General features: G+C 41.1%; 1 protein-coding gene and 1 non-coding gene across 7 annotated transcripts; both read right to left on the reverse strand.

Moving 5' to 3' along the window:
• Positions 1-1,472: 1,472 nt before the first annotated feature.
• Positions 1,473-27,704, reverse strand: Rnf149 (ring finger protein 149). 6 transcript variants are annotated; one of them, XR_007211817.1, is made up of 9 exons: positions 27,185-27,702; positions 18,750-19,000; positions 18,014-18,082; positions 15,503-15,585; positions 12,146-12,242; positions 7,869-8,067; positions 4,792-4,906; positions 2,744-2,863; positions 1,473-1,607 (listed from the first exon to the last, which is right to left on the reverse strand). XR_007211817.1 is itself a non-coding variant. In XM_048352411.1 (8 exons), the coding sequence occupies exons 1-7, from the start codon at positions 27,630-27,632 to the stop codon at positions 4,815-4,817; spliced, it is 1,239 nt and encodes a 412-aa protein (XP_048208368.1). In that variant the 5' UTR covers positions 27,633-27,702; the 3' UTR covers positions 1,640-2,863; positions 4,792-4,814. The 6 variants fall into 6 exon arrangements, 3 of the variants coding, with proteins under 3 accessions (XP_048208368.1, XP_048208367.1, XP_048208369.1); XM_048352411.1 differs by lacking the exon at positions 1,473-1,607 and having other exon boundaries at positions 1,640-2,863; XM_048352410.1 differs by lacking the exons at positions 1,473-1,607; positions 2,744-2,863 and having other exon boundaries at positions 4,667-4,906.
• On the reverse strand, positions 2,555-2,666 carry LOC125356961. Its single transcript, XR_007211998.1, has one exon. It is a non-coding gene; the product is annotated as a small nucleolar RNA SNORD89 (small nucleolar RNA).

Below are 27,704 nucleotides of genomic sequence, written 5' to 3' on the forward strand. Positions count from 1 at the left end.
TAATTTTCCCTCTCTTCTTGTCTTAGTCTTTTTTTGTACCTAAAATAGAATATTGAATGTTTTATAACAATAAAAACAAACAAAAAACAAACAAACAAAAAAACCCAAAAAAACATTATACCCTTTGGCTGGGAATGTAAACTAGTACAGCCAATCAAGTGTCAAAGTTCCTCAAAGAACTTTAGTAAAAACAGGCCTACTTTATAACCCCACAACACTAATACTTGGAATATATCTGAAGGAATATAAATCAATACCCAAGAGACACTTTTGTTACCCATGTTTATTACAGTTTTTGTTCACAACATCCAAATGGTGGAATCAGCTGAGGGTCCAACAACCAATGAATGGATTAAAAAATATGGCACACATAAGCTATGGAATATTATTACTCATCCATGAAGAAAAATGAAATTGCCATTTGTAGGGAAATGGATGGAGCTGGAGACCATCCTGTTGACCAGAATAAGCCTAGCTCATAAAGCCAAATACATCTCACTCATTTGTATAATCTAGACTTTAAAGACATGCATGTACAGATGTACTGTATATACAAATAACTTGTAACTGTGGGCCTGTTGGGGGGGGGGGAATGGGGAAAGTGAAGAAGGGAAAGATAATAATGGCGTTGAATAAAATATCATGTGTCTATATCTGAAGAGAACATAAGGAAAACTCACTGAAAGCTGTTGACAGTAGGGGGATGAGGATGGGAAAGAGCAAGAGGTTACTCTGATTAAAATTGAATGCATGGATGTTCAAAATGCTATGATAAAACCCCTGAGTACAATTAAAATACACCAAAAAAAAAAAAAAGACAAAGTGAAATAGGACTTCTTGTGGAGATGAATGGAGGTGAGTATGACTGAAGTACTTTATGGAACACAAAAGTACAACAATGGTACCTGTTGAAGGGTGTAGTGTATGGAAATACAGAAGTGTCGCAGTAAAAGCCCTCTTGTATAATTAATACGTAAGAATTTCTAAAAAATAACCTGTAGGAGGCAGCTTGACATTTTTGCCATTCTGAACAGTTAGTTTGGGTGTTACTTGAAAAGCATGATTGCGAATGGCAGTGCTTGAGATTTGCATTTGTGCGTGTACTAATCCTAGGGCTTGAACTCGGGGCCCAAGTGCTGTCCTGGAGTTTTGTGCTCAAGGTAATGCACCTCAAGGCTTGAGGCTGGTTAATTGGAGATAAAAGAGTCTCACAGACTTACCTGCCTCTTGAGCAGCTAAGATGATAGGTGTAAGCTTCTAGCTTTAAGAATACTTTAGTAAAAAAAAAAAAAAGTCAACATTTACAATACCACCAAAAGGCTCTTCATTAAATAAGTTTAGAAAACCAGCTGCAGGCGGCAGGACAACTGTGCTCCCACTTGAACAGCTGAGGCAGGGGACCGTCTGAATCCAGAAGTTAAGGGGCCAGCCCGCGTAACACATAAAGATAAAACAACACAGTCTAAAAATTACAGTCGTGAGACTCAGTAACTGCAACCCATCTTGAAGTGTTGAATTTAACGTTAGTGCGTTGAATTTAACTCCGTTTATACAAAATACCTTCAATTCTCATGATTTTTCAGTTCCAGTTTCCAACTTCAAAGCACCTGTCAAAAAAGAATATAGCAATAAGTAACAGTAGAAAGAAAAGTGATTTCAAAGTAACTTGAGATCTTAATATATGACCACTACAAATATTTCTCATTATTAGTACTTAACTTTACAAATGAAACTGAATACTAATTTTAAGTGGTACTACTCAATTTCCTTATAGAATAACATTTTAAATAGCAGGTCAATACGTTTTCAGTCAGTCTCACAAGAATGATGGGATGGATCTAACATCTAAGCAATATTTTGAATTGATATTCCTTTCAGATAATGGATATCTGAGAATGAATAGAAAGAACTCTGATAGTCATTAAAACCCTAGCAACAGCTATTTGCTAAAACATATCTTAAAAAAAAAAAAGAAAAGCAACCATTACTATCCATACTAGATCCCTAAGATAGGTTTAAAAGCATTGGGTACAATCCTGGGATCTGACGACTGCAATCAGCCCAAGGAGGAGCTGCTGCTTCCAGGCTTCTCACCGGCTCCATATACAAGCCCGAGACGTCCCCAAAAAATGAACTGACTTTTTTCTAACACTTCTCAACTCACAGCCTTGTTGTATACTTTGCTGTAAGAAGAGGGTAAGTGGCTTCATAGCAATTATGTGATATTTATATGACATGAGTAGTACTCTTGAAAATGAGATGCCGACAATTTTAAGACTTAAGAAAAAAAATCCCCAAACTAAAGCTGGGAAAGGCGTAGGTGGCATTTTAATTGGTGGTTGCATCAGAGACGCACTACACATGTTATGCCACAAAGCCAGCTCTGCTTTTTTACGTCAACCTCTTGTGCTTAGGAAATCACAAAGCAAGGCTTATACTCAAGCCTATACAAACTACTCCTAAACTAAATGTTCTCCTAAATAATGTCCTCAAGCTTTAGCTTGATCACTTTTTTTTTTTTTCTTAGAAGCAGCTAGAATTCCATTTTGGTGTTACTGAGGTCAGACCAGTGGTTCGCTTCAGGAGATTTTGTCATCGTGTGTCCAGAGAGCAAACTGCTGATGGAGACACTGCAATTCGGCCTTTTATTGTCATCATTCCTCAGTAACCAGAGGGAGCAATCTTTTGGGAAAGGCTACATGATCTAAGACCCCTAAAAAGACAGAATGTGGGAAACTATTACCTGCTAAATGATGGGACGTCTTCAGGGCTCTCTGGTGGTCTTTATTCTGCTCAGAGACTCGGAATATCAACCACAGCACTGGGAGGTGAGCCAGCCAGGTGGCAGGGAACAGTGAGTGAGCTGGGTGTTGCAAACACGGCCTCTTTCACATCTTTGCCTTTAATTTTCAAAGTTAAAAAACAGAAACACTATTCCAAGCCTTGTGCAGTAGGCCGTGCCTGTAATGAGAGCATTTGGTATAGTGCATTTGGGAGGCTGACACAGGAGAACATCAAGCCCAGAATGAGGTACATGGGAAGATGCTGTCTCAAAAACCACCTCCTACACAGGTGCTGGTGGCTTTCGCCTATAATTCTAGCTAGGCTGAGATCGGAGGACTGCAGGTTCAAAGGCAGGAAAGTCTGAGAGACTCTTACTTCAAATTAACTACAAAAAGCTAGAAGTGGAGTTGTGGCTCAAGTGGGAGAGCACTGGCACCTAGGCCCAGAGTTCAAGCCCAGGATCATCAAAAAGAAAAGAAAAACAGGGCTGGGAATGTGGCTTAACAGCAGAGTGCTTGCCTAGCATGCATGAGGCCCTGGGTTCGATTCCTCAGCACCACATAAACAGAAAAAGCCGGAAGTGGTGCTGTGGCTCAAGTGGTAGAGTGCTAGCCTTGAGCTAAAGGAAGCCAGGGACTGCTCAGGCCCTGAGTCCAAGCCCCAGGCCTGGCAAAAACAAACACCTTCTACAAAGTCTCTGAAATGGAGACAATTATAAGAGCTTACTATAAAACAAATTATAAACTTAAAAAAATGAACCATCTCTGATTTACTATACTCTTCACTTAGATCTGCCAAATTCTCAGCATCTTAATATCTTTCAAGTTCTAGCAAAAGTTCTGGTAACGAGTAAGGAAAACTACACTGATAGCTGATGACTACAAAAGCACTTCTGGTCAGCCATGGAGGCTAGTTGTGATTCGCCTTAAGAGGTTGAGGGAGAAGGATTGTGAAGCTTCATAAGGAGACCCTGTCTCAAAAAAAAAAAAAGCATATATATATTATCTCTGTAATGACTAAAATAAATTTATTTTAGTCGGACACAATATTCTTTGTATAAAACAGGTTCACTAGCATCTGGAAAAATTATTAAAACATTTTCCCCTGGTATGGCTCTTAAATGACAAGGCGCAAACAATCTACTGAATTAACTATCTGCACAGACTACAGAAGATAAATTTCTAATACAATAGTTGTGAGAACTACCTCTGAGGCTGTCAGACAAGGACTAAAAGAAAGCTATGCATTTCTATATCAATTCATGTCCAAGAGCTCATCAGATAGTTTACTGAGTAGCTAGAATCAGTAAAGTAAATTAGACTTTAAGCATTACATTCTAAGTATGTCTATAAGGATAAATTCTTGTTTCTAAAACTGTATTTTCCTCAGTAAGTGCTTCTTTTCAACTACAAAATATGTACAGTAACTACTTAGAAACAACAACAGATTAACAACAACTCCACAGTTAAAAAAAAAAAAAGTGACTCACTGGGTGCTGGTGGCTCCTGCTCCTAGCTACTCAGGAGGCTGAGACTGAAGGACTGACGTTCAAAGCCAGCACAGGCAAACCCACCTTGGAGAACTGTCTTAACCATTAAAAAGCTGGAAGCAGGGGCTGGGAACATGGCCTAGTGGCAAGAGTGCTTGACTCGTATACATGAAGCCCTGGGTTCGATTCCTAAGCACCACATATATAGAAAACAGGCCAGAAGTGGCGCTGTGGCTCAAGTGGCAGAGTGCTAGCCTTGAGCAAAGAGAAGCCAGGGACAGCGCTCAGGCCCTGCGTCCAAGCCCCAGGACTGGCAAAAAAAAACAACAAAAACCAAAAGCTGGAAGCAGGGGCTGGGAATATAGCTTAGAGTGCTTGCCTACCATGCCCTAGGTTTGATTCTTCAGTACCACATAAACATAAAAAACTGGAAGTGGCGCTGTTGGCTCAAGTGGTAGAGTGCTAGCCTCAGTTCAAGCTCTAGTGCCAATAACGAATTAAAAAAATACATTAAGTGCCTTATAGTCCATAGTCCTTGACTTTAACCTCCAGGAAGTAAGAAAAGGGCAGAGCTTGTATGCTTGGTCACTTTGTAAGGCTTAGGTAACCATCTCCGAAGGCCATACCTCTGACCTACAAACAGGAAGAGCAAATGAGTAAAAGAGGATAAATGATTAGACAAGGTCATACAGACTTTGCTTAAAAACTAGTTAAGAAAACTGTTCCTTTACTTCAACAACATCGGAACTATTCAGCCATCACCCTTTTAATGATAAAGATTAAGAGAACCAGGAAAGTATATTCTTTGTTAAGAATAATCACAAAAGTATACTTGTTTTCTTAATGAAGATTTTAATAATTTAATGTGCAATACAAGAATCTTGGGTTTGTAGGAAAAAGTGGACAAATTTCCCTCCCCATCAAGGTCTCAGTGAAGTAACCAAGGGAAAAATGTAAATCCTAAAGTCATCAGGTGCTATTCCCACAGCTCCCAACAACGGATAACTGTCCTCAGGTTTTTAGAGTCTACGTACAAAACAGATATGCAAGCAAATTGAGATCTGCCCCCATCAATGTTTCTTTTTGAGACACTGTCTTGCTTTTTCTTCAAATTCTGGATCCTCCTGCCTCAGCCTCCCAAAACTGGGATTATAGGACTGCTCCACTAGACTTAGAAAGATTTCTCAACTCATAAGTTTAAAGTTCTAAAAGTCTTTCCTCCAGGGAAAGCCCATCTGATCAATTACTATGATTACACAATTCTTCAACTTATCTAAAAATAGGTGTATTCTGTTTAAAAAGCTTGAGAAATAGAATTAATCTTCTTGTTACAGTACCACAGTAACTAGTCCAGTATTTAGAAATAACACCTGTCCTCCAAATTAAAGTATCTTCCCTAGGTGTTGTCTTTTGTGACAGCCTTAAACAACAGTTTATTGTAAACACAGTATTTGAATAGATAAATATATAAAGACTAATCAAAAGGTCTTTTTAAGAATAAACTATCTTAGCCCTTTGTTTATCAACCTGAAAGGTAAGATAATGTACATTATTTTCAAGCATACAAACTATATACTAAAGTAAAAAAAATAAAATGTCCTTTTGTTCAAGCCAAGGCTGTGCTGGTGCTGCCATCAGTGAAGATGGGGGCTAGCAGGCTGCTCCTCCGCGCTGAGGGTCGCTCCGGCCAGCTTCTACAAAGCAAGCACCAAAGCCACACTAGGTCAGACTTCAGTTACACAAACGTTTACATATGACTTATATGCAAAAATGGCAACCTATTGTTGAGATAGTTGACAAGAGAAGTAGGGAAACATCTTCCTCATATACAGGATAACAAGTTTTCTAGCACCACCCGATAGTGGAGTTGGACATGTAGTTTGCTGCACGACTAGTGCTTGTTAAGCAAGGCTCTAGAGTCCACCTCCAGTAAGAAGGGAAACCACACACGTAACCAGTATTCACAAACTACAAGGACAACTGCTAAACATTTGGAAAACCAGAACCAAGAGACGAGTTAAATCTTGCCTCACACCTTAAACTATGTGAATTCAAATTTAAATGTAGTCAGGCATGGAGAGACAAGCCTGTTATCTCAGCACTTAGGAGGCTGAAGTGGGAGGATCATTAGTTTGAGGCCAGCCTGAGGTATATAGCAAAACCTTGACTCAAAAAAGAAAATAATAAATACTAGAAAAATATAGGTCAGTCGTTTCACAATCTTGAGAAAGACTTTCCTAAACTGTCTTTCAAGAAAAGGCAAAATTGAGAAAGAACAAGAAGCCAGAAGATACAAAAATGACAGATTTCTATCTTGTCAAATACAACAAGAAGTCAAAAGATATGGAAATTGGGGAAATCAGGAGCAAAGTTCAGTAGCAGAATGTGTGTCTAGAACACACATGCCCTATGCCCACTCCCATCACAAAAGAGAAAGAAAGAAATAGGGGCAAATGTACAAAACATTTGAGAAACTCATTATTTTCAATATATAAAGATATCCAAGAATCAGCATAAAGAAATTAGCTGAGGGGGGCTGGGGATATAGCCTAGTGGCAAGAGTGCCTGCCTCCGATACACAAGGCCCTAGGTTCGATTCCCCAGCACCACATATACAGAAAAAGCGGCCAGAAGCGGCGCTGTGGCTCACGTGGCAGAGTGCTAGCCTTGAGCAAAAAGAAGCCAGGGACAGTGCTCAGGCCCTGAGTCCAAGGCCCAGGACTGGCAAAAATAAATAAATAAATAAAAATTAAAAAAAAAAAAGAAATTAGCTGAGGGAGCTCAAGGATAGCTTTGACTACATATTATGACCTTGTCTCCAAAAAAAAAAATATTATCATCTCAGAAAAATAAGGTAAGAACTACAAAGATTAAAAATTAATAGAGAAAAACTCATGGGGTTGAGGAGTTAGCTCAGTGGAAGAGCACTTGCCTGGCAAGTACAAGGTCCTGAGTTTGGTCCTCAACTCTGGGGAAAAAAAAGAACAGGAAAAACCCAACCCCCGACAACGGCAAAGTAGTGAGGGATAAAGTGAACAATTCATAAGAACTGACCAACAAATATAAAGAGGGTACAAAACACACACTTTACCTAATAGAGTAACAGTGAGATAAGTGGTAAATGGGTTCAACATGATGATTTCATCATACATTAAGTTTAAAAAGGAGGTCTATCCAACAATGAATAGTGATATATTCCCTCATCATTGAGCAGAGAAAAATATCTAGAAAATGATTTGTCAAATGTTGAAATGGTGTATCTCTAGCAGTGGGACTACGGTTTTCACTTGATTCATGAATGCTTTTCTGCATTTTAAGTATTTCATCCAACTACTGATGACATGACATTTTAAAAACCAATCTGGGGGCTAGGAATGTGTCTTAGTGGTAGAGTGCTTGCCTAGCATGCATGAAGCCCTGGGTTCAATTCTTCAGCACCACATGAACAGAAAAAGCTAAAAGTGGCGCTGTGGCTCAAGTGGCAGAGTGCTAGCCTTGAGCACAAAGAAGCCAGGGACAGTGCGCAGGCCGAGTCCAAGCCCCACGCCTGGCAAAAACAAAAAGAAAAAAAAAAAAGAATCTGCCAGCTACTTACCTAGTAATGCTGTGTCTTCCCCTACATCTTCTTTCAAACTGGCAGGGCACTGTGGCGCTGATTCGCTAGTGGCAGACGACAGTGGGCTGCTCATGCTGCTCCCATCCTCATCCTGGAAGGTCACACTCAGATTCCCAGCAGAGACGCTGACAGGGGCAGACTCTGGAGAGGGTAGTTCCTGCCCATCCTCAGATTCTCCCTTGAGAACAGGAGAGAAGACAGCGTCCTAAGCAACACGATCACTTCATCCTTGTCATCTTGCTTGCAATCCATTGAGATATGATTACTTCTCTACACTCAATATGGTTGGCAGTGCAGCGAGCCAGTGCTTCCTTTATCCAACACCATCAGAAAAGTTACTTCTCAATAAACAGCTTTCTAAGATTTATGTCATCTTTTGTTCTCCAGAAGCCAACATTCCTTCCTTGATACAAACATTATCACCTTTTAAACTATTTACTGACAGAAGGCACAGCTTTCTCAGTTTCCTGTGGTCTTGCACAGAGTACGCGAGGCAGCCTTCTGCTTGCTTTGGGAAGCAGCAGGAGCCCTAATCCCTGCTTTGCTCTGTTCCACACAGCAGCACTGGGGCTTACAGAGCAACAAGGCTGCTGAACAATAAAAGGCTTCAGAAGGTATCTGTCATTAAGTCACTGCTGTATTCTTCTTATACAGCCATAGTTTAACTCTCCCTCTTCATTTTCCTGCTTAAAAAAAAGAATAACATAACAAAAAGGAGGATCAGCATCACTACACAAAGCCTTCACACTCAGGGGACAAGCACAAATGCTTTTTGCTTTATGTCAAAGACAAAGATGCATATGGGAAAGTGATCGAGCAACACCTCAGCTCCCTCTTCTGGGCTCCCAGGTACTCCTGACCTCTTTTACTTGTGTCCTACAACCGCCTCCTGCTTTCTCAACAGTAAAACCTTGTCACCAAGCATAGCTTTCCCTCCTACTTGATACAACAAGCAACAAATCCTGTGACTACCGTGTCACAATGTCCGACCTCCTGCTCAGCCTCACCAATCTGTTTACCTAATACCTGCCACGCTTAACTTCCTGCCAGCTTCTCACCCCACGGGTGACCACCATCAACGTGCAGTCCAGCTCAGCTGCCCCTCTCACCTACGTTCCCTCGCTCTTCCCACGCTCCGTCACGCAGCATGGGCTCCTCTTGGCTCTTGGATCTGACCTGCCTCTCTAGCTAGGCTCCATCTGCAGTTAGGTCCTGACAACGTTAGTCCTGACAGTGAAGCCCCCGGGTCCTGGAGCAGAGGGCACTGTCTCATTGTCGTGGCCCTCTTTCTATCTCCAGAGCCAAATGCAGATCTAACACCTTACGTGGCTTTCCTTTCATCAGTGCTTGTCAAGTGGATGCAAACATGGTGAAATGAACTGGTATGGGTGCAAAGCAAAGCAATAGACTGCCTTTAAAGCTGATGTGCATAGCTGCTGCTGACTCTCATGATTGTATAAGAATGAGTCACTACAAGAGAGCAAGTTATGGCTGTCTAAAAAAATGGCCTATCATCTAAAGATTGAAATACTGAAAGACAAGTCAATCCCTTAAAGTTTCTATAGATTTCTGTCCTTAAAAAAAAAAAAAGCATCATGAATTCTGGTGACACATATTCTAGCTCTCAGAAAATAATTTAAAAGCAACTTAATCTTACCTAAAAAAAAAAAAAAAAAGGTATATATTTTTTGCCAGTCCTGGGGCTTGAACTCTAGGCTTCTGTACTGTCCTTGAGCTGCTTCTGCTCAAGGCAAGCACTCTACAACTTGAGCCACAGCGCCGCTTCAGGCCTTTCCTGCTTATGTGGTACTGAGGAATCGAACCCAGGGTTTCAGATATGCTAGGTAAACAATCTATACCACTAAGCCACATTCTTACCCCCAGACTTAATTTTTAATAGATAAAAATATATATGGAACCAACATGTGGCTCAAGTGGTAGAGAATCAGCTTAGGATATGTGAGATTGAGTTCAAAAGTTAGTATCACCAAATGGAAAACAAAAAGGAAGAACTGTATTTCCTACAATAAAATCACATGAGAATGAAAATCTCCAATCCAAGGTCAGTGAAAACTTTCCTTTTATATTAATGCTTAGAAATAAAAAGCAAAGTTGTTTTTGTTTTCTTGTTATTGACAAATAAGAAAACAGCATGAGCTTCAGAGAACTTAACAAAGGAAGAGTTCTGAGACTTAGCCAAAAAAAGAAAAAAGAAAGAAGAAGAAGAAGAAGTAGTAGTAGAAGATGATGATCTGTTGGGCTGGGAATGTGGCTTAGTGATAGAGTGCTTGCCTAGCATGCAGGAAGCCCTGGGTTCAATTCCTCAGCACCACATAAACAGAAAAATCCAGAAGTGGTGCTATGGCTCAAGTGGCAGAGTGCTAGCCTTCAGCAAAAAGAAGCCAGGGACAGTGCTCAGGCCCTGAATTCAAGCTCCACAGCTGGCAAAAAAAAAAGAAAAGAAAAGAAAAAAGATCTGTCAAGTTCTATGTGTGTTGTTGTTAATTGAAACACTGAACTTCAAGGTTCTGGAGCCATAAGGAAAGATTTCTTAGTATCTTCTGAAGGCAGGCTAAGCTAGAAAATGAGAGGAATTGGGCAGACCTGCAGCCTGTGAAGTTATAGTCTTGTTTCACAGGCAAATTCTGCAGTGGCATCATTACAGAAACTCACATGGCTATGAAGAATTTCAGATGTATAAGACAATAAAAATTTCTTTGTAGTTTCTATAGAGAATTCTGTTGACTAGCAATTATGTTCAGAAAAATTTGATGTTCAACCTATTTTTCCTCCAAGGTTAAAAGAACTATTTAACCAAGTTTTTAATATATTAGCATAATACATGAAGACTAAAATAATAATTTTAAAAAACACCTAGAAAAATCAAGTTTTCTTCTATGTCCCTCCTCTTTGAGTAGAGAAGAACCTCGCTCCCTCTAAACCAATGTGACCTGCAATGAGTCACTCAGCAATTCTTGGCTTAAGTTTCTAACCTAAAAGCTGTGACTTCACACCGAGGCTGTACAGATTAAATGGAAACAGCATTCAAAGGCCTTCAGTAAGCACAGGGCTAGCTACTGAGAGCATTGCTTTCATTTTGCTCTGTGTCTCCTGGGGAATGTTCCTGAACATCAAAGCATTACAAACTAATAGGCTGTTTAAAGCAGGACCAAACACTTGGCACAGCTAGATTCTGAAATTGATAGGCAGGGAAAATTACTATCAACAAGTGTTGGGCTTTAGTTTTCTCATATGTAAAATATGGGGTTCCATATTTCATACATTTTAGGATGCTTTTACATACAAAACTAGTATTTATATATAGTTTAATATGTCGAAATACATTGTGCTAAATAATTATAAACTCTTGGAGAAACATCCTGGTGTATTATTCTATTATAAATTTAAGTTCAAAATTTTCTGGACTAACTTAAGAGTTCTTTTTTTTTGGCCAGTCCTGGGCCTTGGACTCAGGGCCTGAGCACCATCCCTGGCTTCTTCCCGCTCAAGGATAGCACTCTGCCACCTGAGCCACAGCGCCCCTTCTGGCCATTTTCCATATATGTGGTGCTGGGGAATCGAACCCAGGGCTTCATGTATAGGAGGCAAGCACTCTTGCCACTAGGCCATATTCCCAGCTACAACTTAAGAGTTCTTGTGGGTTTTTTGGGTGCTAGTACTGGGGACTGAACTCGGGCTTGTGCTCTTGCTTGGCTTTTTCACTCACGTCTGACACTACTACTTGAACCATATCTCGCCTTTTGGCTGGTTAATTAGAGGTAAGAATCTTTTGGATTTGTTTGCTGGCTGGCTTCAAATTGGGACTCTCAGATCTTGGCCTCCTGAGTAGCTAGGATTATAGGCGTGAGCCACTGGTGCCTGGTAAGAATTCATTTTTTTTTTTTTTTGGCCAGTCCTAGGCCTTGGACTCAGGGCCTGAGCACTGTCCCTGGCTTCTTCCCGCTCAAGGCTAGCACTCTGCCACTTGAGCCACAGCGCCGCTTCTGGCCGTTTTCTGTATATGTGGTGCTGGGGAATCGAACCTAGGGCCTCGTGTATCCGAGGCAGGCACTCTTGCCACTAGGCTATATCCCCAGCCCAAGAATTCATTTTTAATAGAGGGAAACTTCTTTTAGAGAAACATAAGCATGTTAGAAGGAGCATTTCACCTATTCCTCTGGCCTCTGGTCAATAATAAAATCGAATCACTTGGGGAAAACGGGCAGAGATTGAATATAAACAAAAATGTAACAAACCCAATATCCCAGGGCTTTGATGACATCAAGTTTACACATTGGACATGTTCGGTGATCCAAAAGCCATGGGTCAATGCATATTCTATGAAAAATATGCCTAAAAGAATTAAGTTTGTGTTAATGTTTTAAAATAAATGTTTATATATCTTATAAAGGAAATAAGACATTCTACCAACTTAATCCTCCAATACCAATTATCCAATGTCAAATCAACACTGTAGTCTAGTCACTTAAGTTATTATCTATTCTATTTTCCAATTAAATGGAATTTCGGTGAAATTTTTTCTGCATAAAAACGGCATGTCTTATTTCTACTACATGCTAGGTATACATTTTTACATGCCCTAGTAAGTTACTTACAAGCCTTTTGAAAATAAATGTGGAATAAAGGAGACAACAGTAATAAAGTTAATACTAAATTAGTAGTATCTTCTATAAGTCCATAAAACAATTGAAATAGAAATACAGTAATACTAACAATCATCTTTAGAGAAAGACTTAAAAAACATTTACTTTTACACATCTTTATCCTTTTTTCTGTAATGAATACCTATCATCAGGATTTTTATTTTGGTGCCAGTCCTGGGTCTTGAACTCAGGGCCTGGTGCTCACTGCTCAGAGCTTTTTCATTGCTCAAGATTAGCACTCTACCACTTGAGCCACAGCGCTGTATTTCACACCTTCTTGGTTAATTTGAGATTAGAGTCTCACAGACTTTCCTATCCTGGCTGGCTTTGAACCTCAATCCTTGGATTTCAGACTCTTGAGTAGCTAGGATTACAGACATGAGTAACTGGCACCCAACCTATCACAAGATTTATTTCATCATCATCATTATTATTATTGCTGTTGTTGTTATTTTGGTGCCAGTCCTCAGGCTTGAACTCAGGACCTGGGTACTGTCTTTTGAGCTTTTGTGTACAAGGCTAGCATTCTACCACTTGAGCCACATCTCCACTTGCTACCTTTTGGTTAGTTAATTGGAGATAAGAATCTCATGGATTTTCTTGCTCAAGCTGGCTTTGAACCACCATCCTTAGGTCTCAGCTTCCTGAGTTGCAAGGATTACAGGCATGAGCCACAGGTGCCCAGCTCATCAGAATTTTTTGTAAAGGCATATCTAATTTTCTTTTTCCCCAGAAGTCTTTTTAACCAAAGCAATTTTAAAGAGCCTTGAAGACTATATGAAAGCCAAAGTCTCTTTTCTAAAAGATGAGATGATCCAAGATAGCAAGAACTTTTTCCCAGAAGTCTTTGTTAGCTTTACCTCTCCTGTGAGATAAGCTGTTAAAATATGCGCTTTGGCCACTTGGATTGGCCTCAAACACTAGCTGTGTGACAGAATAGCCATGACCACAGGAACCTCAGCCGGTGTGTATCTATACTACAACCTGCCTCCAGTGACACAAATTATGTTCATAATATGCCAGTCACAAAACGTATCTATTAAGTGTTCATTCTTACTACTGTCCTTTCAAAATCTTTTCTTCAAAATAAGTCAACCAATGCAATTAAAAATACCATTTCTTTTTCATTTTGTGTTGGTCCTGGGGCTTGAACTTAAGGCCTAGGCACTGTCCCTGAGCTTATTCTGCTCAAGGACAGCACTTTACCACTTGAGCCACACCTCCACTCTGGCTTTCTCTGGTACTTTAGTGGAGATAAGAGTCTCACGACTTTCCTGACCAGGCTGGCTTCAAACCTTGATCCTTAGTTCTCAGTCTCCTGAGTAGCTTGGATTACAGGCGTGAGCCATGAGTACCCAGTTAAAAATACCACTTCTTTTTTTTTTTTTTTTTGGCCAGTCGTGGGCCTTGGACTCAGGGCCTGAGCACTGTCCCTGGCTTCTTCCTGCTCAAGGCTAGCTAGCACTCTGCCACTTGAGCCACAGAGCCGCTTCTGGCCGTTTTCTGTATATGTGGTGCTGGGGAATCGAACCTAGGGCCTCGTGTATCCGAGGCAGGCACTCTTGCCACTAGGCCATATCCCCAGCCCAAAATACCACTTCTTAATCACCTAACAGTCTACTCCAACCTGTCTTTTGACCCAAACTTAATGAACCAAACGAGTAATTTGAGAAAAATAAGTGAACAACAACTAAATAGAAACATGTTGGCTCTACTGGGGAACATACTACCTAAAGCTCAGGAAAGAATCGGGAGGAGTCAAAACCCAATAAGTAGGTAAGGAAATGTACACAGCGACACATCTACCCTTGAAAGTCAAGTAGAAATCCCAGATTAGCCATCAGCACATACCTAGTGCTGCTCATATGTGCAGCAGCCTGAGTATCATTTGTAATTCAAGACCTGCCGACCCAGCCCAGAGAACAGCTGTGTTTTTCTACTTTCATGATTTTCTAGAGGACACAATCAATTTACACTAACCCCAATTCACTAAGTATTCACAGTGCCAACCCTAGCCAAAGTTGTAACCAGCATATTAAACTCAGGAAACTTTTCTTTGGTTATTTTGGTTCTTTCTTCTTTTTTTTTTTTTTGCCAGTCCTGGGGCTTGGCCGCAGGGCCTGAGCACTGTCCCTGGCTTCTTTTTGCTCAAGGCTAGCACTCTGCCACTTGAGCCACAGGGCCACTTCTGGCCATTTTCTGTATATGTGGTGCTGAGGGAATTGAACCCAGGGCATCAGGTATACGAGGCAAGCACTCTTGCCACTAGGCCATATTCCCAGCCCCTATCTGGTTATTTTGATACTGTTGCTTTTTTTTTCCAGAGTTGCCAAGAACTTATTCTACTATAAAGAACATACATATGCTAAAATACTCTGCAAATAAAGTAAAATAAAAGTATATTAATAAAGTATATTAATTTTTTTCTTCCAAAAATGTGTAGTGTAACTGAAAGTGACCAGAGTTAAAACTGAACCTGAATTACTATAACTTAAGTACCGGGAACAGTATTTATTTTATACAGCCTCAAAAGAAACACAAACCTAGGGTGCTAATAACAGTCAGCCCTTTCTGACCAGCTTCTGGCTGGCCATTCCAGCCCTCTCTCCCGGTTCTTCAGTGTCTGGTTTCTGCTTCTTTGCTCCTATCACAGCATTTTCTGCATTGCTAGGTGTATAATGGATTCCTAGGATTTCAATGAAGTCTTGTTTCAGTATGCTAAAGGCAGTTTATGACAAAGACATATAATAGGTCTTAATGGTCACCTAAGATCTAATCAAAGCAATTTTAAAGAGCCTTGAAGACCATATGAAAGCCAAAGTCTCTTTTCTGAAAGATGAGATGATGAAAGATAGCAGGAATTTCATATGAGAAAAGATGTGGAAATCTTGTCAGAATCCTGACACCTGTCAAGCAATTCTGCATATCACAGTGGGTAAAAAAACATACTTGCATGGCAGGATTCTGATAACATCCTTTACTTTAAAATTTTCAATGCACACTGCACAGTTCTCTGCATCAATATCGATTCCCTGTAAGAGAAGGAAAGAGATTAATATATAAAACATTCTTGATAAATGTACACTGTGACTATACTCTACTGGCTGGAACAACCTGAAATGCCAACAGCCAAGCAATTATCCAAGGAATTTGAATGAAAGGGGATGGAGGAGAGGAGGAGAAATCCAATGCCTGCCTAATCAGGCATTAACAGTACTAAAGTATTAAATACTAAGTGTTTGAGGTTCTTTCTAAAAAACTAACATAGGGCTGATGGAATGGCTCAAGTGGTAGATTGCTTTCCTAGCAAATGAGGCCCTGAGTTCAAATTGGAGTACTACCATCCCTGCTAAAGAGGTTGGAGGACTAGTTCAAGTAATAGAGTGCCTTCCTAACAATTGAGAGAAGTTCTAAGTTCAATCCTCACTGACAAAATTTCTACTTTTTTTAAAGGGCCAGTCTTGGAAGTTGAACTCAGGGCTTAGATGCTGTCTCTTAAGACTAGCGCTCAACCACTTGAGACCCAGATCTACTTCTGGCTTTTTAGTGGATAACTGGAGATAAGAAAAGTCTCTCAGATTGTCCTGCCATGGAGGCTTTAAACTATGATCCTCAGATCTCAGCCTTCTGAGTAACTAGTTCATTGGCATTAGCCATCTGCATCAGGAAAGTTTTCTACTATTAGGAATCTACAGGTCATAGATCTTTTCGGTGGGTTCAGCCCTCCTCACTTCTCTAGGCAACCTCTGGATCTAATTACTTGGGTCCGGTTCAATCAAGAAAAGCAGCCAGGGCCAGAGTGGTCATCTGACCTAAGTCAGGCCAGGTTCTGAGAACCCTAGAGGTTCAGAAACTCAATCAATGTATACCTATGTGCCTGAAACATTAGCAAGTCATTTGATGACACACAGACCCACCATCCTTATATAATTACTTAAAAGCATACTTAGTACCACTTACTTATTAATAAGGAAGCAGTAAAAGCTTAGTTTCATATCTGAATATCATTGTCAAAGACTGCAGTATTATTATAACAGTATTTCAAATTACATGATGCAACAAAAATACGGTTACTTATTTATTATGCCATGCAACAATGATGAAATCATTATCAAAGTCTCTAATTACCTGCAAGTTTTTACATTACCATGAGTGAATCCAAAGACAAGACAGATTAAAAAACAAAACAAAAACCAAAATACCAGTTTCCAAAACTAAGATGTAGACTAGGGAAAACACTTTTTTCTGTACAAGTTTAAAATGTAAACCAGAATGTCCTTTTACATGCATTTTTCTGACCACCTATGGAACTCGCTTTTCTAAACTATTATTTTAACAACTTTAACAAAATGGTCCCAAGTAGCATATTTTTCCAAAGTGTTCTATTTGGGAAGAAGATAGTCCTGTCACTTCTGAAAGACTTGACTTGGTAAATTACATATGTGCATCTGAGTTTTCTTAGGGACTGAAATTTCCTGCTGAGAAGCGAAAGCAAAAGTTGCGAAGGGCCGCTACGCAGATGTACACAGAATCTGCCATAAAGACATTAACTGGACACCCTCCCTCAGGGGGCTCTTGATGCTTTGTAAATCAGATGCTAATTTTAGGTCATAAAAAGTGACCTTTTACTTTATTTTTTCTGTTTAATAAATGCATAGTAAGAAATTGGTATGTGACATAAAGTATTAAAATTCCGCTGTACTACAGTGTGAAAGTTATTAGGAAAGAAATGTTAGCCACCAAGACAATTCCAAGAGTAGGAATACTAAGCTATGGGCCATTAATATCAGATTCCAAATTTAAAACTCAAATGTCTATACTTTTCTGTGTCACTTTTACTTTAATACTTTAAGTACAGCAGAGGAAGAAATACAGCACAAGTGCAGTTTGTTTTTCTTGAGAAAGAATGGAGACTGGAAGATGGAAGGCACTAAGTCTCTTAAGTCTCAAGTTAGGGTACGTGAGGCTAAATGAGATAAAATGAAAATAATTGAGCCAAGCCATTGCAAGAAGAGTACAGCGAGCAACATTTCAGAGCACAAAAGATAGTACAAGAATAACAACTACTACGTATTTTGAAGACAACTCACTTTTACCTTTTTTTTGAGGGTGGGAGTGATGGTGATTAAATCTAAGACCCTGTGTATGCCAAGCACATGCTCTACCAATGAGCGCCAGCTCTAACCCCTACATTTAACTCATTACATTGTCATAGCCACATGTGACCCGGGGCTGTCATGGTGGACAGTTATAAGTGCCACTATTCTGGAAGGCTCTTTACCTATGGCATTTCTGCCAATCCTTTAAAATAAGCACATTCATAGAAGTTAATACTAGCTTACACTCGCCAAAGCTCCACATACTTATTACTATACTAGAAAGTATTCCTCAAAATAAGCACACTGTCTAGTCTAAGTTATAAGCAAAACAAAACACAGCAAAGTACCATGAAAATCTTACCTTTTCTCCATGCTTTACTGTATGAAGTGGAAGCTGGCCAATCACTTTCTTAGTTTCCTTCCTGTGGCCCTTATGGAGGAAGACATTATTGAAAATTTTAAATAATTATTTTTTAAAAGTCAAGACATAATGTAAAAAACATATGGACTAAAATTTCTAAGAAAAGCAAATGACCACTCTAAAAATAACTTTAAACATTTTAAGTTCTTTTTCAGGCAGGATCTCACTGCAGCTTAGGTTGGCCTCAAACTCATAATCCTTTTGCCTCAGCTCCCCAGTGTTAGGATTACAGAGGTATGCTATCATATCCAGCTTATTTTAAGTGTTAATATATGTAACATTCATATCAATCACTGAAGCTCCTTTTGTATTAAGAATATTCATTTTAAGCCAGGCACTAATGGCTTATGCCTGTTGCTCTAGCTACCCAGGAGGCTAAGATCTGGACGAAAATGGTTCAGCCTGGGTAGAGAAGTTCATAGACTCCATCTTCAAAATAACCAGCAAAGAGAAAGGTGGGAGGTATGGATCAAGTGGTAGAATGCCCAACTTGAACAAAAAAACAAGCTTGAGTACAAGGTTCTGAGTTCAAGCCCCCATACTGGCACATGCACACAAAGTCATAATAAGTATACTTTAATATCCTAAGTAAAAATGACATTAATGTGATCAAATAGAAATTGAATTTATATGAGCTATCTTTTTAAATGCAAAACTAATAGGTATTTGTAATTACCTGACTTCCAAACTGTGACCCCGTATATAGGAAACGTTGTATATAGTAAAATATTAACCAAGCTAATGAGATAATCATCATCGTGATGAAGGCAATGGCCACAAACACCACAGACTGACCGCTGATAAACTCCTGCATGTGCCGGGTGCCAATCCCGATGGTCATTTTTACTGGGATTCCTTTTTGCACCAGATCCAAAATTTCTCGTCCTTTTGGGTAGCTAATCATAATGACCACTATGCTTCCTGTTCCTGCAGGAAAGATGAAGGAAATCAACATAATAAGGAATACAAATAAGAGAAAGTTATGCTCATTATTACACATATTTAAAAGCTCCAACAAAATGGCTTATTTCCAAGGAAAACAGCAGTTACCAAAACAGGTTTTAAAAGAGAAAATAGACCGAATACAGTATGAAGAGTAGAGTAAATCACTAAGTACTACCCTTCAAATAGCAAGAACATGATTCAATTTGAAAGGTGAGGTCTAGAAAAATGAAAATTTTCTTTAAGGATAAAAGAGTAAAATCAAGATCAAAATAAGAAAGGAACAAGATGGGAAAAATAGTGTCAACAAAAAGTAATTCCCTATAGGAAAAAGAACAGAAAACCAAAATTAGTTTAAAAACACACACCGGAGTTTGAACTCAGGCCCTCTCCAGGCCTCACACTTAGCAGGCTGGTGCACTACCCCGTGAGTCAGACCTCCAGTCTCTTTTGCTTTATTTTTGGGATACAGTCTCACTTTATGTTGGGGTCAACCTGGGCTTTGATTCTCTTACTTGTGCGTCCCTTTGCTGCTGGGGATGACAGGTGCCATGCCAGTGCACCTGCCACGGTGCTTCCTCTGTCTAGAACAACAGGTATGTGCCACTAAGCTCAGATAGTGATTGGGAAAGTTTTATAAGCTCTTATGACCCAGGAGGCCAAGAACCGTGGACTCCTAATCTCTGTGTCCTAAGTAGGTGGTATTGTACCTAGCCCAAATGTCTTGAAAGCAGCTTAACTGAAACATAATGTAAAATTCAACCCGTTAATGAATACAATTCAGTGGTTTTAAACAGTCTGACAAAGTTGTGAAAACATCACCACCATCTAATTCCATAGCATTTCCATCACCCTGAAAAGAAATGCTGTACCCTTATAACAAGGATTTTAAATAGGAAAACTTTGGGCACGAATGGAAACGTGTTTCCTATAAACTGGCCAAGACAAAAGTTTGATACACTATTTTGGCAAATTACATACATATTGCTTACATATTGCTACAGGAGTAAATGAGGGGGGAAAGGGGACAATAGGTATCCAAAATTTTAAATGCTTGTCTCTTCAACCCAGCAATTTTGTATCTAAGATCTTAATTGCACAGATACACTTACCCATGAGCACAATGAAATGTCTAAAGAGACACTATTGCTGGTTTTTGGTGGCTTGCTTCCCTCCCTCCCTCCCTTTCTTTTTCTTTTCTTTTTTTTTTTTTGACCAGTCCTGGGCCTTGAACTCAGGGCCTGAGCACTGTCCCTGGCTTCTTTTGGCTCAAGGCTAGCACTCTGCCACTTGAGCCACAGCACCAATGCTGGCCTTTTCTGTTTATGCAGTGCTGAGAAATCAAACCCAGGGCTTCATGCATGCGAGGCGAGCACTCTACCACTAGGCCACATTCCCAGTCCTCACCTGCTAATATTTGTTTCCTTTTGCTATCACAATCTAAATGCCCATGTAATAGGACTAACTATATATTTTATAGTATGTGTATGCAGGATGAAGCCATAAGTACTGATAATAGGGGAGGGGAGAGAGAGAGAGAGAGAGAGAGAGAGAGTGTCTCAACAGGAAAAGTTGTGTGGACACCATCCTATCACTATAAATCTCCAAGGAGCTGCCATATCAACACAGATGATCTCTGGGAGTCTACAGCAGAGTCTGGGGCCATGACCACCTCCAGGGAGATGGGCGGTGGCTGCAGGATGAGATGGGAGTCTTCCTTCACATAGGAGAAATTCCATACCATCTGCACATATTACCGAAGCAAACAAGGATTTTAAAAATGCACACTGTTCTGTAAAATTACAGGGACACCACAGTATTGTACTATTTTATTGTGGAGAGAAACTTAATCTGTAACACATCTACTGTGGATCTCAGTCACTTGGGATTCAGTTACTGAAATGCCAGAAGGGCATTCTTCTACGGTGACGGCTGCTGAAAAGGTAATCCTGGGACACCTCCCACTCTCCACTCCAATGTGTTCCCCTCAGCATTTGTGTAAAGTACCTTGCTATCCAGCACTGGGGAGAGGCAACACAAGCTAAGTATTTTCCATCTACACAAAAACAAATCTTTAGTATGTGTTCAGCGACAACTGATAGCTACAAGTCACCTACAATGTTAACACTCTGTGAGTTAAGTGTTTCTGTGGCCCTGAGATCTGAATTTCTGGCGCTGTTTTGGCAAGTTTTTGTGTGATAATTGCAGGGGTGGAGAACCAACGTGGAAGCATTTCCATTATTTACTGAGTATTCACTTGAAGCAAAGACAACGTATTATGTAACGCTCTATAGTTAAGGACTTGAAAACTCATCATGGAGTTGCTCAATGTCACACACTACGTGGAAAGCTGGTCCTAAGGGTGTAAAGACCCTCGTCCAAGAGATGAGCACCCTGTACCCTTTTAGATTCAGCTCCAAAGCCAGGTAGAGCTGGTTCAAGTCTCACTTAGTGATCCACTGATGTCTGAGAATATTTCCTTAAGTGAGAATGAATATAATGGGGTCTGTCGCTTATTTAACAAAACAACAAGAGTAACAAAGGGGATAACTGTATCTGGGGTGGAGGGTACCTATTCCCTAAGATGAACATAAATTTATGCTACATTTTCAAGGGCAGGAAAAGTTTACTTAGGAAACAGGAACTTTTCTAAGGCTGCGAACTCATCATAAAAACTTATTTGGGATGGTGACTGGCTCAGTTTGGAAGTGACTAAAACATACATAAAGGCATTTGTTGAACAAATGAGAGGTAGATGAACTGGGATGAAAGTGATTACTAAATACTTAAAACCTCAACACTAGGGGTTGAAGGAATGGATCCTGACACCGTGACTACTGGAAGGACAACCTCCTATGAAAATATCTGTAATCACCATCTGAAATTTCTCACCTAGAAAATTAACTTTAGCTCATTGAGTTAAATGACAGTATGTTTTAAAAGCTGTGCCTAGGACGAGTACTAACAGTTTATTACACAATAATCTGGATTATATAACTGGAATAAGATCATTTCCAAGACTTACTTTAAACTGATAAAATTCCAGAATGATGACTCTACCCTGTGAGTGATATATTTTTCTAAAACATTTTTGGGTGTCAAGCATGGTGGTACATACCTGTAATCCTAGCTACTTGGGAGGTTAAGGCAAGCAGAGGCTACATCCAAGGACAGCTTGGGCAACCAATACATCAAAACTTTGTCTCAAAACAGAGTAAAAAAATTTGGAGGGGGCGGTGAGAACTAGAGGCAGGAACTTAAGTCAACTCACCGGCTTAAAAGGCCCTCCCCTTACCTTCTGGTGCATTACTACCTTTCTGGCCAATCCTACAGAGATAACCTGGCTCAAGCTAATTGGTACAACACAAATTTAATTGACACATGAAAGCAAGTATCGGCTTATTTCTAAGCTAATGTGGCGAATTAAAGAGAAAAGTGATGAGGGGCTGGGAATATGACCTAGTGCCAAGAGTGCTTGCCTCATATACATGAAGCCCTGGGTTCGATTCCTCAGCACCACATATATAGAAAATGGCTAGAAGTGGCGCTGTGGCTCAAGTGGTAGAGTGCTAGCTAGCCTTGAGCAAAAAGAAGCCAGGGACAGTGCTCAGGCCCTGAGTTCAAGGCCCAGGACTGGCCAAAAAAAAAAAAAGTGATGAATTTTTTTCATAAAAGGTACAAAAGCTCACAGAGCTGAGGCAGAAGAGATAAAATCCCAGGAATACTTTTTTTGTTTTGTTTTTTTTTTGGCCAGTCCTAGGCCGTGAACTCAGGGCCTGAGCACAGTCCCTGGCTTCTTTTTTGCTCAAGGCTAGCACTCTGCCACTTGAGCCACAGCGCCACTTCTGGCCATTTTCTGTATATGTGGTGCTGAGGAATTGAACCCAGGGCCTCATGTATACGAGGCAAGCACTCCTGCCACTAGGCCATATTCCCAGCCCCCCAGGAATACTTTTTCTTCCCCAGGCCTAAGTGTTTCTCCCAATCTTGCTGGACCATAAAAGGTCATGCTGTGTGTGCAATCCCTCCCCCACAAAGGAACTCATACACCTCCCTGCCAGGCAGAATGACTCCTTAAGGGCAGTTTCTGTTTTATATTTGTCTTACATCTAGCACAATGTCACTGCCCACAGTCTACGACTATAAACTTACTTGTTGAGTAACAGATACCAAATATAGTATTTTTAGCAAGCAAAATTACTGGTAACATAATTTCAAAATTTCCTGTGCCCAAAATAAAAGTGTACACTTCCTTTTCCATTTTCTGTGCTCCCCTTACCACCTTGTCAAAACAAACAAATGCAAAGAAAAATCAGATTTGGCTGTTTCAAAATTCAGCAGTGATACAATGGAGCCTAGCACTCTATTTCTCCTGGTGATGAAAAGATTTAAAGAAAACTTCAACACTCTCTTGAAGATGATGAGAACTACTGAAACATTTAAAGTAGTAGACTCAATTTCTGATCTAGCTAACTCAGGTAAGCAAGAAATCACATTAGAAAGTTACAGTAACAGAATCTTTTTTTCTAATAACTTATCTGCCAAACCCTGGCCATTCCTATTAACAGCCTGGAGAATTTCCAGTTAAATCTTGAATATGTAGGGCAAGTGCAACTTCAGGCTTTGCAACTTTCCTGGAGTCAGAATCATTGGGGACACTCCTTTTTACACACATCAAAATCTCTTTCTAGGCCTCTCTCCTCAACTGACAAATACCATTTATTCTTTTTTTTTTTTTAATTAGGTTTTATAGTCCCAACATCAAAAAGCGATGGCCTACAGAAGGATTTCTGCATGAACGAATTAATCTGGAAAGCTGGCTTATTTTCCAGGGCTATCGCTGAGATGACCTACTAAGGATAATTATAGCTGGAGAAATTGTACATAATGTAAATGTCTCGCAAATCTGAAGCCATTATATGGAACGAACCTCAGGAATGGCTATGGTGAGTTAGAAGGAAATCACATTTTCTTTTCTTTCTATAGGGTGAGACCTTGTCTCAAAAGTAAAATAACAATTCTGGATGTATTGACTATTCAACAGTCTTACTGGGAACACTTCTGACCCTTAGCCTTTTGCAATGCTATTCCTGCCACTGAGAAGTCCTACTTATTCTTATGAATGAATGTTACACATTTTCCCTATCAACTGTAACTTGTCCTTCAAAGCCTTGCCCGTTATTTGGCGCTCAGTAAACAACTGCTCAAGTGACCTTTAAAGAGCTCACCAAGATTCAGCTAAAGAAGCATTCTCTTTATCAACTCACAATCAAACACAGCTAGGACTACAGATATGCCACTGAGTGAGATAAGGTCTCACTAACTTTTGGCTTCAAACACAATCCTTCCATTTCTGTCTCCTGTAAAGCTGGGGTTACAGATGTGTACCACTACACTATGCTAAATCATGATTTTTTTAAAGAAGCTATAATAAAATATTGATTTAAATTTAGAATTGATCTAGTAGCAGTAACACATGCAGTAAGATAGGCAATGGATTTCCAAACAAACTAGAGAATTCTCCCTAGGACTTAATATTTTCATCTAACAAGAATATCGCCTCTAACTACTTTGTAGAAATCCAATGTTACATAGGAGCAGTGAGACTGCTGAATCAGTAGGTTTCCCTGGCTCCAGCAACATTCTGACTAAATTTAAGAAATGTAAGCCTTAGCACCATGTGGTTCTGTAAGAATATTAATCTCAAATTCAAACACACCATGTCAAAGCTGGTTCCTTATCTTAATTTTATTCTCAAAGCCATAGTTTTACCTTGTTTCTGTTGCATTTTTTGTTGTTGGTCTTGGTGTGGGGCTTGAACCTGGGGCCTGAGTGCTGCCCCCTGAGCTTCTTTGGCTCAAGGCTGGTGCTCTACCACTTTCAGCCACAGCCCTACTTCTGATCGACTGTTGGTTAACCGGAGTTAAGTCTCCAGTTGGCTTTGAACCTTGGCCCTCACGCTGTCAGCCTCCTGAGTAGACAGGTGTGAGCCACCAGGTAGGCCTGGCCTTGTATCTTGTATCCGACTGGAACAAGTTCTATATGGAAGAACTTTGCATTTCTGCTGCCACCACCATGGTACTGGCCCTTCTGTACGGGGACTACAGTCTAACTGGAACCCTGTTTCTATCAGTTACACTTCTACTAGTGCTTCAGAGTATTGGATAATTTTGTCCATCTCACTTCCTGAGCATTTTGCAACAGCTAGACATCCTTGGTCCTCAAAACTGCGAGAGGGTTAATGGAACGTGGGGGGGGGGAGGGAGGCAAGAATGCAGTCAAATATCCTACAACGCACAGAACAGTCACTATCACAATTATCTGGATATGGATAATTTAATCTGGGCCAGGTCTTAAATTCTTTATCAGTTTCCTCATCAGTACAATGAGATAAGTCTCTCTTTGAAAAGGTTGTGCAGAAAATTGTCACTGCAAGCAGAATGCTGAACACAGTGTCTACATAATAGATATTTTCACACCAAACAAAATAATTTATAAGGTTTCTTTTTTGTGGGGAAGAGAGGGAACATCTCAAACAAAACTTTTTCTCATGCTCGGAGGACTAGACTGTAGGCTGATAATGAGTCCAAGAGGACTGGAAAAAAGGGTTTCACATGAATATCAAAGAAATTGTTGTGGGGAGGCGCTTGAATAAATTACATGCCAATAGTATCAGCAAGAAAGGTTGTTGGATGAACCATGGTTAGAACAAGTGATGTTCACTTGAAAGGATGTTAATGTCGTGATCGAACACTGAAAAAGGTTCATTAGGAAAATTGCAGGTTGAGGAACCTCTGTAAAAGAGACTTTGTTAAGCGTGTACACCTAGCATCTGGGCATCGTGTCTCACTGACTTCTTCACTGATACAACTACTCAACTCTGTGGTTAGGATGTATCTGAAATTCCAGGACCTTTCATCATGGGTCCTGTGGAAACACGGCTTGGGCACAATGACAATCAGGTTGATTTGTAATCCCTGGAGTAATACATTAACATGCGGAGCCCAATGCTACTATATAGACAGAAGTCAATCGTCAACAATTTTGTTTATTTATCTTACTTTTTAACCCTCGACAATTTCTCAGGACCGGCCCTTTTGATTTCTCAAAGACCCATGTAGCCAGTCACTTTTTTTTTTTTTCTTCCTCATTTTGGAGTCCTAGCAGATCACTCCCACCCAACTTCAAGTATCCCTTACCACCTCCTACTCACCCCTTTCCCTGGCTCCTACAGTTTAAGCCCATTGTTCTGCCTTCTCCCCCTCTCTACAGTTAGCCTACACGTGAAGCCCCCACTTCCTCACCCCCCACCTAGCTACCATTCCCAACACTGCATTAAATTAGCCAAACTCCACAGAACTCTTCTGCAAAATCTCATTCTACTGTTAAGTTCTGAACTCAGTCAAGCAACCAAAACACACTAAAAAAAAAACAAAAAAACACAAAAAACATAAGTACAGTACAGGAAAAGGGATATCCACCTTAGTTAACAGCAGAAACTTAGAAAATGATTTTAATCACAGGGAGTTTAGCCTGAGTCCATTAAGTGGTGCATAAAGCTAATGTGCTTTTAAAAGGCACAGCACCTCAGAGTCCCCCCTGCCTCGGTTCTAAGGATGGTCATTTACCAAAGTAATCCTTCCACCCTCATTAGTGTATTTAGGATGGAACCTGTTTGTCCCTGGGACTAGTAGCATGTGCAGGATGGGTCTCTTGGCAAAGCAAGTAGTAAGGCCTTTTCTTCAGTCAACACAAACACAGTTCAATTTCACATAAACCCAAAGTCGAGTCCGTGTTTACAAACCTGTCTTTTTCAGGAAGGGAGAAAATCTACAGAATTAAAGGCCAGGTTTCCTGAGTCAAGAGCTTGGAAAACTCGGGATAACCTTGGGAGTGGGGGGGGGGGCGGGGGGGGGCAGCAAAGTCCACGAGATTCTTACCTCGGATTAATCACCAAAAAAGCTGGAAGTGGAGCTTTGTAGCTCAAGTGTTAGCCTTGTGGGGGAGGGGATGGGGGGGGAGAAGAGCTAAGGGATAGCGCCTGGGTCCTGAGTTCGAGTCCAGCGTCACACACACACACACACACGCGCGCGCGCGCGACCACCGAGAGGAGGGAGGAGCCCGGGCCGCTCGTGGGCCTCCCGCGCGCGGGCTCCGGGGGCGGCTCACCCGCGTGGGACATGGGCGCCGTGGCGTTGCCGTAGGTCTCCTCGTTGTACACGGCCACGGCCGAGGCGTTCCTCCGCGCCGCCGCCAGCACCTTGTCCTTGAAGGTGCAGCCCCCGCGCGCCACCAGGGCGACCCAGGGCGCCGCCGCCCGGCCGCCCGGCGCGGAGAAGCGCGCGTCGGGCGCGCAGCCCTCGGGGTCCCCGCCCGGGGCGCCCACCAGGCCCTGCACGGCCTGCTTGGGCGAGTGGTCGCCGAAGCGGCCGCTCTCCGCCACGCTCCACACGGTCTGGTTGGTCTGCGGGTCCACGTACTCGAGGCCCACCACGGCCGAGTACCACTCGAGCGCCTGGCTCCGAGCCCCGGGCGCGCCCAGGGCCAGGGCCAGCAGCGCCAGCGCGCCGAGGGCTCGCACGCCGGCCTCGGGCCGCCGCCGCCGCCGCCACGCCATGGCCGCCGGGCTGCGCTGAGGCGGGGGAGGGGGGGAGGGGAGGGAGCCGCGGCTCGGCTAGGCCGCTCGACG

Source organism: Perognathus longimembris, chromosome 8, assembly GCF_023159225.1.
Source record: "Perognathus longimembris pacificus isolate PPM17 chromosome 8, ASM2315922v1, whole genome shotgun sequence".
Taxonomy (NCBI): Eukaryota; Metazoa; Chordata; class Mammalia; order Rodentia; family Heteromyidae; genus Perognathus; species Perognathus longimembris.